The following is a 12,344-nucleotide window of genomic DNA, read 5'->3' as shown; positions in this document are numbered from 1 at the left end:
AGGGATGTCCTCTTTCACCACTTCTATTCAACATTGTCCTCAAAACTCTAGCCAGAGCGATTAGACAGATTAAAGAAATTAAAGGGATACAAATAGGAAAAGAGGAACTTAAGCTGTCACTATTTGCTGATGACATGATTCTATATTTAGAGGATCCAAAAAACTCCAGAAAACTTATAGACCTCATCAATGAATTCAGCAAAATAGCATGCTATAAAATCAACACACATAAATCTAAAGCATTTTTATACGCAAGCGATGAAACATCTGAAAGGGAAATGAGGAAAACAACTCCATTTGCAATAGCCTCAAAAAAAAATAAAATACTTGGGAATCAATCTAACCAAAGAGGTAAAAGATCTCTACAATGAAAACTACAAAGCATTGAAGAAGGAAATTGAGGAAGACCTTAGAAGATGGAAAGATCTCCCATGTCCTTGAATAGGCAGAATTAATATTGTCAAAATGGCCATACTACCAAAAGTGCTATACAGATTCTATGCAATTCCAATTAAAATCCCAATGATGTACCTTACAGAAATAGAGCAAGCAATCATGAAATTCATCTGGAAGAATAAGAAACCCAGAATAGCTAAAGCAATCCTTAGCAGGAAGAATGAAACAGGGGGTATCGCAACACCAGAACTTCAACTATACTACAAAGCAACAGTAACAAAAACGGTATGGTATTGGCACCAAAATAGACAGGTAGATCAATGGTTCAGAATAGAGGACATGGACATAAACCCAAATAAATACAATTTTCTCATACTAGACAAAGGTGCCAAAAATATGCAATGGAGAAAAGATAGCCTCTTTAACAAATGGTGCTGGGAAAACTGGAAAACCATATGCAACAGAATGAAACTAAACCCCTATCTCTCATCCTGCACAAAAATCAACTCACAATAGATCAAGGACCTAGAAATCAGACCAGAGACCCTGCATCTTACAGAAGAAAAAGTAGGTCCAAATCTTCAACTTGTTGGCTTAGGATCAGACTTCCTTAACAGGACTCCCATAGCACAAGAAATAAAAGCAATAATCAATAACTGGGATAGATTCAAACTAAATAGCTTTCTCTCAGCAAAGGAGACTATCAGCAATGCGAAGAGAAAGCCTACAGAGTGGGAGAAAATCTTTGCTACTCATACTTCAGATAGAGCACTAATCTCCAGAATATATAAAGAACTCAAAAAACTCTACACAAAGAATACAAATAACCCAATCAACAAATGGGCTAAGGATATGAACAGACGCTTCACAGAAGAAGATCTACAAGCAATCAACAGACATGAAAAAACATTCACCATCTTTAGTAATAAGAGAAATGCAAATCAAAACTACCCTAAGATTCCATCTCACCCCAATTAGAATGGTGATTATCAAGAATACAAGCAACAATATGTGTTGGACAGGATGTGGGGAAAAAGGTACACTCATACATTGCAGGTGGGGCTGCAAATTAGTGCAGCCACTCTGGAAAGCAGTGTGGAGATTCCTTAGAAAACTTGGAATGGACCCATCATTTGAGCCAGCTATCCCACTCCTCGGTCTATACCCAAGGGACTTGGAATCAGCATACTACAGAGATACAGCCACATCAATGTTCATAGCTGCTCAATTCACAATAGCCAGATTGTGGAACCAACCTAGATATCGTTCAATTGATGAATGGATAAAGAAACTGTGGTGTATATATATACAATGGAATATTACTCAGCTATAAAGAATAATAAAATTGTGGAATTTGCAGGCAAATGGATGAAATTGGAGAATATCATGCTAAGTGAGATAAGCCAATCTCAAAAAACCAAAGGACGAATGATCTCACTGATAAGTGGATGATGACACATAACGGGGGGGTGGGGGGGGGGCAAGAATGGAGGCAGGAGGGACTGTATAGAGGGAAAAGAGAATGAATTAAACATCATTACCCTATGTAAATGTATGACTACGCAAATGGTATGCTGTTACTCCATGTACAAACAGAAATAACATGTATCCCATTTGTTTACAATAAAAATAAAATATAAAAACAAAATAAAACAAAACTTCGTATAAAACATAAACCTGCTAATATTTCATTTCTCAACAATTATGTAATATTTTGGCTACCTGTCATTAACTTGTTATTTATGTAGTTAGTTTTTAGTATTGGGAATGGGACTCAGGGGTGCTAAATCATTGAGCTACATACCTTGTCCTTTTTATTTTGAGACAGGGTCTCTGTAAGTCCACTGAGGCTGTCCTTGAACTTGCAATCCTTCTCCTCAGCCTCCTGAGCTGCTAGGGTTATAGGTATGCACCACCACATCCTGTTTGTCATTAACTTTTTTTTTGTGGTGCTGGGGATCGAACCCAGGACCACTGAGTTATCTCCCCAGCCCTGTAATTAACTTTAAAAGAGTAAGAAACTAATCGTACTTTGTTCACTAGAAATTATGTTTTATGTTTAAAGAAGGCATTATGATTGTTCATGTTGTTCATGATCATTGTTAGTTTATGACCAACACCACCAACGTTTCTCCCTGAGCTATGACCATATGATGGGTTTTCTGCTTAAAATAGCTTCTTTTTTGGGGGGCAGAGGGTGTTACCAGGGATTAAACTCAGGGCACTTGACCACTGGGCCACATCCCCAGTACTATTTTGTATTTTATTTAGAGACAGGATCTCACTGAGTTGCTTAGTCACTCGCTTTTGCTGAGGCTGGCTTTGAACTCGTGATCCTCCTGCCTCAGCCTCCCAAGCTGCTGGGATTACAGGCGTGTGCCACTACATCCAGTCTAAAGTGTTATTTTTATTCTTTTTTATTTATTTTTAATTTGTTCTAATTAGTTATACATGACAGTAGAATGTATTTTGAGACAGCATATATAAATGGAGTGTAACTTCTCATTCATCTGGCTGTATATGATGTATTTAAAGAGGTCATGTAATCATATATACATACAGGGTAATAATGTGATCTGTTCTACTATCATTCCTACCCCCATACCCTTTTCCCTCTGTCTATTCCAAATTATCTCTATTCTTCCCCCACCCGCATTGTCAATTAGCAACCGCATATCAGAGAAAACATTTGGTCTTCAGTCCTTTGGGACTGGCTTATTCACTTAGCATGATATTCTCCAGTTCCATCCATTTACCAGCAAATGCTATAATTTTATTCTTCTTTAAAGGTGGAGTAATATTCCACTGTGTATATGTGTGTGTGTGTATACATTTTATTTATCCATTTATCTGCTAAACTGTTAATTTCATAGTGACCTTAACCTAGTAGTAATTAGTGTGTGTGTGAGAATGAATGACAGAGAGAGAGAGAGAGAGAGAGGAAGAATAAAGAAGTTTGACTATTCAGGATTCCACTCAGTATTAACTATGTTGTTCTATAATTCTGTGCATAATTTATGCAAGAGACATCCTGACGATGTATTAATGGAAATACATTAGTGTTAATTCTCTTTTATAAATATGGAAAGGAGCTTTTATGCATCTTGAATACTCAAATGTCATTATAAAAATTAAGAAATCAGCAAGTCTAACTGGCTACCAAAATAGTATTTTAAAGACTGTATAAAGACTATAGGAATTTCTAAATTGGATGACCCTACAGGTCTTGATGGGACACTGTGGCAAGGATGTCAGAAAAGTGATTATAGATTTACTAGTTTTCTCACTATTTAAGAGTGGAATAAACTTGAGGAATCTCCTATTATTACCTTAAGAACATAAAAATTAAAAAATTAATCACTATTTTCCAGATTAATATTCTTATATTCTTTTATATTCATTTATAAGCCTTAGTTAATTCCAATTATTTTGTGATAGGATAGTAATATAATGTTATTTCACAGAAAAGAAAAGTAAGATAGAAAATGGTAAGTATAGAGAACCACTGGGAACTGTCGTCTAACTGTATTCTTGGCTACTTAAGCAAATGCTTGGATCATGCAATTATTTTATGTTTGTGAAAAAACAGATGGAACATTTTACGAAGTTTGTTTGGTCTTATATATAATGTATTTTCTTATTAAAATAATCTCACAGTTGAGGTTGCTTTATAAGTTTAACATTAGTATGTTTTAAAAACAGTTTTTTTCTTGAATAAATAACTTACCTGGCCTGTTCTACCTCATTAAGAAAATATTCAAAGACATTATTCATTATAACAACATCAGCATTTTGCAGAAGTGAACCCTGGGTGCAGATGTCTGCATGAAGCACCTAAAGAAGAATGAGTATATGTAAGAGAACAAGGATACTATTACATAACTGCATAGTAAATATTTATTGGTTTCACTGATGGATGTAGTGAACCATTATGAGATTAATAACTTTTAAAATGGGAGAAAGATCAGTATATTAATGCCTACAGGAGAAATGATATCTAGTATTATCATAAACTTCTCAAGATCTATTTGTTTTAGATGGAATTATTTATTTGGTCATGATTATACTCTTTTAACTCCCAATTCAGAGTTTTTTTCACTATAACTATATCACTAGTTCTAAGTCAAAGGACCTAGGTTTGAATTATGGCTCCATAACCAACTAGGCTTGTAATCTTAGTCAGTTTTTTCATAAATAAAATGGAATCTCTTTTATTTCACAGAATCAAATGGGACCATATAAGAATTATAGAAGGATACACACACACACACAAAACCCTAAAATTATAAAAGTAGGTTACAAATTGCAGAATTGTTTTTTGGTATAGGGGATCGAACCCAAGGGTGCTTTACCACTGAGCTATATCCCCAGCCCCCTCCTACCTTTTTTGGGGGGTATTGGGGATTGAACACAGGGACACTTGACCACTGAGTCACATCCCCAGCCCTATTCTGTATTTTATTTAGAGACAGGGTCTCACTGAGTTGCTTAGTGCCTCTCTTTTGCTAAGGCTGGCTTTGAACTCAAGATCCTCCCACCTCAGCCTCCAGAGCCACTGGGATTACAGGAGTGCACAACCACACCCGGCCATTCCCGGCTCTTTTTATTTTTAATTTTGAGACAGGTTCTTGCTGAGTTGTTTAGGGCCTCCCTAGATTGCTGAGGCTAGCCTTGAACCTGCAATTAGGTTACAAATTGTAAAGTGTTAATACACTATGTTAACCGAACTTGTGACTCTTTAGCTAAAAGTGATTTGAATTATTATCTATTCAAAACAGCAAGTAAAACAATTTATTTAAACACTATATACCTCAAAAAAGCTATACTACAATCAAGTCTTGCAGACCAAAGGAAAGATAAAATAAGTACACAATTTTCATTTTAAAAAGAAGAGAAAAAGTTCACTTTGTATCATAGTATTTCTTTTCAAATAAGCACTTGGTCTTACGAATATATAATATTCTGAAAGTAAAGTGTCTAATTATTTAAAAATATTTTCTTTCTTTTCTTAAGTAATAAAAATACTAAAAACATTAAATTAAGTTGTCCTGGAGTTTTAGAAACAGCTTTGACATATACCTCAAAACAAAGAAAAAAACCTGTTATTTCAAACTTCCTAAACATGTAGCTTAGATAAGAAATAGATATGTAAATGAATTTGTTTGTTTAAAATTGATCTTAGCTCCCACAGTTTCCCCTTTTTACTTCCCCTGTTTACTCTTTTCTTTCTTTGTTCCACTACCACACAGACTGGGTAAAAAAGAATCAGGTGTATCAATTAATTATGGGAGCCAACAGAAGTGCTCTCGTGGTTCCAGGAAAACTCTAGGAATGGTTATGCACAAACTCCAGAATGCTGATGATGCAGAGGCCATAAGACAACCCAAATCAACTTTACAACATTTACTGGGAACCTACTACGTACAAGATACTATGCAGGAAGATATAACACAATGAATGAGATATAATATATGCTCTCAAATATGTTGTAATATAGTAATAGGAAGAAAATAATAATTCCATAAAAATGCCATGAAAGGAATAAGTCAAAACCAAGAATGCAAAGGAAGGAAAGTTTAGTTCTACTTTGTAGGAAAGGGAAGGGGGAAGAATTTAAATCAATCTGCCTTGCAGGTAAAGACAGTGGATAAAAAACAAACATGCACTTTCATACATTACTGAAATGTTACAATGACAATATAGAATTGTTTTAAAAGGCAGGTATAAACCCACAAGGATGAGGAAAATGGAAAACGAAATAATAGACCAGGAATTTGGTTGAAAATCAGTTTAAAAAACAACCAGATCCTTGTATGCCTTTCTTCTACCCCAGCAAAACAACAGAGGTTTATTCTCTGGAGAGGGTCCAACAGAAGGAATCTAGACACAGGATACTTGGCAATTAGACCAGCCCAAGAGGAAAGATCTTAAGACATGCCCCCAAATAAAACCACCCAACGAGATCATTCAATAGCAAAGCCCACAGGTAACAGTCCTCACTCAGATGCTCAGAACCTCAACCAGCTTTTTTGTTTCTCCCTCTTAAGACTAAGGAGATGACCAAGGATTTCTAGACATCTGAGGAAGGCCTTGTTAACAGAGATCAAACAATGCTAGGCAGGGTGGCATGCATCTATAATCCCAGCTATTTGGGAAGCAGATGGAGGAGGATTGCAAGTTCAAGGCTAGCCTGGGCACTTGAGACCCTGTCTCAAAATGAAAAGTAAAAAGGGCTGGGGAGGTAGCTCAGTAGTAAAGCGCCTCTGGGTTCAATTCCTAGTACTTCAAGAAACAAACAAAAAATTCAAGCAAAAAATAAAAAAAGAATGAGTCTGGAAGGTTAGTACATATTTCAATATGTACTAATTGAAAATAACCCTAGAATCCCCTTCTGTTGATTTTAGAGCCCTTCAGGATTCAAAGTTTGTCTGTAGCTTCAAGGAAAGAAATTGTTAACGTTTCTGACAGTCATAAGATAGCATATAAAAAGTTTTTTACCATAGGGTTAGTGATAGCAAAAAAGCTACAAGCAGGAAGAAGTATGTGGGTGAGTGTATTTGCATATTTTCTTTTGAAAAGGAGTAAAAATCTTTAAAAGTGTAAATAGACATGTACTTTATATATCTTTATCATCATCTTTAGAAAAAAATAAGAAAACACTTGACTCTCCATTTAAAAACTATGATTGTTAAGAGGCCTAATTTTAAATCTCAGTTTTCAATTAAATTGATAATATTCCTGTACCTGATTTTTATTATGTAAGAGCCATATGTTCACTACATATTGGATAGCAAGGAAAACCCATGAATTTGTTAGACAATGAAATCACTCTGATCATTTACCTCTCTATTTCTAAGATGAGGGTGGGTGGGGAAGGAATAAAATAATTTCCTTCAATAAAAAAAGGGGATAGTCAGAACCTTAATATTTTTATTAATTTTTAAAAATATTTCTAGTTATAGATGGATACTATGCCTTTATTTTATTCATTTATTTTTATGTGGTGCTGAGAATCAAACCCAGTGCCTTTCATGAGGTAGGCAAGCATTCTACCACTGAGCTACAGCCCTGCCCTTTTAATTAATATATTTAATATAAACAATCATACATACATGTATGTGTGTAATCTGTTCCATTTCAGTCCCTAGTACTTCTTATTTTCCTTCCCCTCTTCCTCCCTTTGATCCCCTCCTTTATTCTACTGGTCTTCCTTCTATTGATTCATTGTTTCTTAAATTGGTGCTTTGTAGATATACATAAAAGTTGAATTCACTATATGTACAAAGTATAATTTGGTCAATTTAATTCTGCAGTTTGTCCCTCTTACTTTCTCTCTTTCTTCCCTCTCAATCCTCTTCCCCTACTCCACTGGTCTCCCTTCTACTTTCATGGGGTCCTTCTTTAATGATCTTTAATCTTACTGAGATATGTTTTTCAGTGTTATATTGCCCTTGCCATCAGAAATACTCAATACTTCTCTGTATTGCCATTAGAAGTTTAGGATCATTAATGAAATGATAAAGATTACTGCATTAGGGCTGGGGTTGTAGCTCAGTGGTAGAGTGCTTTGCCTACCTGCATGAGGCACTGGGTTTATCCTCAGCACCACATATAAATAAATAAAGGTATTGTGTCCATCTACAACTAAAAGTATTTTTAAAAAGAGATTACTGCATTAGCCAAAATAATTTGTTTCCCTTTTATGTTTTTCCTCTTAAATATAGGAAAAAGAGAAAACCTCTGCTGTAGCTTAACCCAAGGCATTATTCCCCACAAATTACTATTCTAAGGTATCCACAATACTTCCTGAAAACTTAGAAAAATATAAAAATCTGTGAGCATATAACCCTTTTACTTATTTTCAACTTTTACAGTTTGATTAAACATGTCTAACCAACCTCTAGAGAGCAAAAAACTGCTATCAAACTCTAACTGATATGGAGAAAATGGAGAAAAAAAGTTCTACTTTCTAATAAAATTAGGAAGAAAGAGAAATTTATGAGATATAATTGTAACAATTCATCTCTGTTAATGTTTTAATACATTAAGACAACAATCTATTTCTATTCAACAGCAAAAAAGAATGGCTTAGAAAACAATGCAGAAGAAATTTAGCTAAATTCAGAAATATAGTGGACAATAGAAAATATATTTTCAAGCGTACCTTTATTCTATCATTGAACTGGTATTTTTTTATGACCATTTCTTGCAACTGGCAAAAGTCTCCATTCAATTCTACTCCATAGAGTTGCACTGCTGAACTGTAAAGGTAACCCTAAAAAAGGAAGATCATCTTGATGCTACTGAATTAACTTTTAATTGTGGGTTTATTTCTACTTGAAATTTAAAGTCAAGTTTTAAAAAATATCCATAAAGCAAAAATAAAATGAAAGATAAGTAACATAATATATGTAAAACTTAAAATCTTAAGAACTTTACTTGTAATGTTCAAGGTCTTGACTAATTTTTTAAAGTATTTTTTTTAGATGTTGATAGACCTTTATTTTATTCATTTATTTATACGTGGAGCGGAGAATCAAACCCAGTGCCTCACAATTGCTAGGCAAGCGCTCTACTACTGAGCCACAACCCCAGCCCATTGACTATTTTATTAATTCTCAATAGGCAGTTTATATTTTTAAAGATGGGTTTCTTATTTATTTTATTTTGTTTTACTTTAGGTACTGGGATTGAACCCAGTGGTACTTAACCACTGACCTACATCCCCGATCCTTTTTATTTGCTAAGTTGCTTAGGGCCTTGCTAAATTGCTGAGGCTGGTTTTGAACTTTGGATCCTCCTGCCTCAGCCTCTGGAGTCACTGTGATTAGAGGTGCGTGCCTTGATTTCTTATTTTTCCTGATAAAACTGGGCATTAAGCAAAGCTGAAATGAGAAAAGTGACCACACGTAGATTCTGTAGCTAATACTCAACTTTTGTAATTTCTTGGGAAGTTACACCAGGGGAAAGCAGCAAAGGAGTTAATCTGTGGCAATAGGATGGAAAAATCACGTGCACTGACACTAGTGGGTGGCAGCCTGAGGTATATACTGGTTGACTTAAGGAAGTCAGCCTAGTGTTTGACAATCTGCCAAAGATAATCCACTAATTAGTTAATGAGGATATTAAAAAAAATTGACTATTTTTATGTATCTATTTTTTATTATAATCATAAAAAGTAATTTGGAAAGAAAGGTAAATCATTATCTAAGATCACACTGTACCAATGTATATGTATTTTAACCAAAATACCTCTATCATGGATTTTTAGAATATATTTAACAATGCATATGTAGGTATTCAGAAAATTTTTATTTATGGAATCAGCGACCTTATATGGAGAAAAATGTCAGTATACTTAAAATTTTCAACACTGATACCATATATGTAATCCAAACACTCAGGAGGTGTACGTGAAAGGATCACTTGAGTGTAGAAGTTCTAGGACAGCCTAAGTAACATAGCAAAACACTGCCCCCTCTCCCCAACAACAACAAAAACAAAGACTATCAGACTGGGTATTTTCTAATATGGCTATCTTTCCTAATTACAATATGAAAGTTTAACCCTGAAAAATAAATTAAGCATTAAAGAGTTAACTCTTTAAAGCAAGCAATGATGTTGTTTCTGGCATGAGCTTCTATTGCTATTGGCCACATGTCTTAACAATTCTACTAATGACAACCAGAAACCACATTCCAGTTTTTTGAGAAAATCACTAAAGTATAATGGAGATATTAATTATTTGAAAAAAATTTTTTTTTTTTTTTGCAGTGCTGGGGATTGAACCCAGGGCCTTGTGCTTGCAAGGCAAGCACTCTACCAACTGAGCTATATCCCCAGCCCCCTGAATTTTTTTTTAAAGTAATTTTGAAATGATATTTCAGAAACAAAATTCTCCATTCAAACTTTGGATCACAGAAAATGGGAGCAAGATATGTTTTTGGACATCATATAAATTGCTCATTTACAGATGAGGAACTGGAGGCCCAGAGGCATTAAGGGACTTATCTATGGCCATACAGAGATTTATTTTCTTATTTTCTTTTTTGTAGTACTGGGGATTTCATCCAGGGGCATGACTTTACCACTGAGCTACATTCCCAGCCCTTTTCACTTTTCACTTGGAGACAGGGTCTCACTAAGTTGCTGAGGCTGGTCTTGAATTTGTGATCCTCCTGTCTCAGCCTCCCAAGTTGCTGGGACTACAAGTGTGTACCACAGCACCTGGCATAGAGTTCTTCTCAAAGCTCAACATTCTACTTTAGTATAGTACAGAAAAAAAGAAGAGGACAGAGGCAGTAATGAGGATGGGGATGTATGTAGCTCAGTGGTAGAGTGCTTGCCTAGCACACACAAAGCCCTGGGTTCAATCACCAGCACCACAAAAAGAAATTAGTAGTGACTAATAAAACAGCAAAGTGTTACAAGAGTATTATGCTTCTGTACTGTGTACATTTTTTATTTGTGTTGTAGAGATAAATTAGTAAAGGAACTTACAGTTGATTTTAGCAATTCCACACTCAATTAAATCAAATAGAATTTAGGAGATTGTCTATGTTCTATTATTTTAACCTTATTCTGTTACTATAATAAATAAAGCCAAGCTGTCACCTTGGATGGTGGCAGGCAAAGCTGTTGCTAGCAGAAGAAAGTATTTTCCAAAATGTTCAGTATGTCCACAAGTTGGACTTTACCCCAAAAAGGACTGTGCCAAGTCTGGAGCCAACATCAACCAAAACCTTTCCTGACAGATCTGGGAGTACGTGATGATAAATGAACTTCAATTCCACGAGGGAGAAGGAATGAGAAATAAATCCTGGAGAATTAGAACAGGGTGAACATCAAATTGTGCTTAGTTATTAACAATTATTCTATAATTCTTTCATCTATATAGAGTATATTTCATGCATTTTTCTTAATCAATGAAAGTCATCCAGTTTATTTAGAAAAAAATTAACATGATAAATTTGTACTCTCTCTCTCTGAGCTGCATTATAGAAAAGGAAGTATGTCTGAAACTTAAAAGGGCTCTAGGAACCAACTACAGAGATTACTGTCTCTATCCCTGCCTCTTATTACTATCTGTATTACTATCTCTTCTTGCTATTGCTTGAGATGTGCTGGGTTTCTTCTTTCCTTTTTGCTCTCTGATCTGTTGCTACCTAGTGGCTTTTTAACTTCCACATCTGTCTTTCTCACCTTACCCCAGAGCCAACCCCAAAACTGCCATGTATTGGTAGGTAGACTACAAAAACTATCAGACAAATGTCCATCTTTGAAGTTGTGTAATGGAGAATGTGTGTTCTACAGTAGTATGGAAAGAGATTAAAATATTCCCACAAGTTGCCCTTATTTCCTTTAATTTAATTGCCACCATTGCTATTCTCAAATCTATCCTCTTACCCCAGTTTCTGAGATAAAATTTCTGGGACAGACTGAGTTAGCATTTTTTTCTGATATGGTGGTAACCCAAAGACTCACTATATTATGCTGTACATAATATAATGGTCAGGAAAGGGAAAAACCTTGGCCATAACCAATGGAAAGTGGCAAAGAAAATGGAAGAGGTAGGCCAATCCCTTGGTACAGAATAACAGGTGTGACTAGGTCTCAGAAGTAACTCTTGGAGATTAGTTCTGAACACCATAGTCATAATCTCCCTAGAATCCACATCCTCCATATTCTCTTTGCAATATTAGTGCTTTTTCTCTGGGCTAGATTTACCATTAATGTCTCACAGCTAGATAAATCCACTGTCATATGAATTCTTGCCAAAGAATCTCCCATGGTGATAGATGTTTGAGAGTCATTATAGTTATCTGGGCTGCTCTGGATATCTAGTCATTATTTATAATCTTATTTTTGTAGGAAGATAATAGCCTAATCTTCAGACTGTTGTCAAACATAGTTCTTCTATAAAATTTCTATAAGTCAGATCTATTTGT

General features: G+C 35.1%; 1 protein-coding gene across 2 annotated transcripts in view; it reads right to left on the bottom strand.

Annotated features, from left to right (window-relative positions):
- The window catches only part of LOC306649424 (uncharacterized protein), a 41,554-nt gene that overhangs the window by 8,030 nt on the left and 21,180 nt on the right, over nt 1–12,344 (bottom strand). For both annotated transcript variants that reach the window (XM_079120410.1, XM_079120409.1), the window contains exons 4-6: nt 11,094–11,215; nt 8,561–8,671; nt 4,124–4,230 (exon numbers count right to left, since the gene is read on the bottom strand). In XM_079120410.1, coding sequence (XP_078976536.1) covers nt 4,124–4,230; nt 8,561–8,671; nt 11,094–11,215 — 340 coding nt within the window. The remainder of the gene's footprint in view (nt 1–4,123; nt 4,231–8,560; nt 8,672–11,093; nt 11,216–12,344) is intronic.

Source organism: Sciurus vulgaris (genome assembly GCF_902686455.1).
Source record: "Sciurus vulgaris genome assembly, chromosome: 2".
NCBI classification, from domain to species: domain Eukaryota; kingdom Metazoa; phylum Chordata; class Mammalia; order Rodentia; family Sciuridae; genus Sciurus; species Sciurus vulgaris.
The sequence above is the reverse complement of the archived record's forward strand: the minus strand, read 5'-3'. Positions and strand labels throughout refer to the sequence as shown.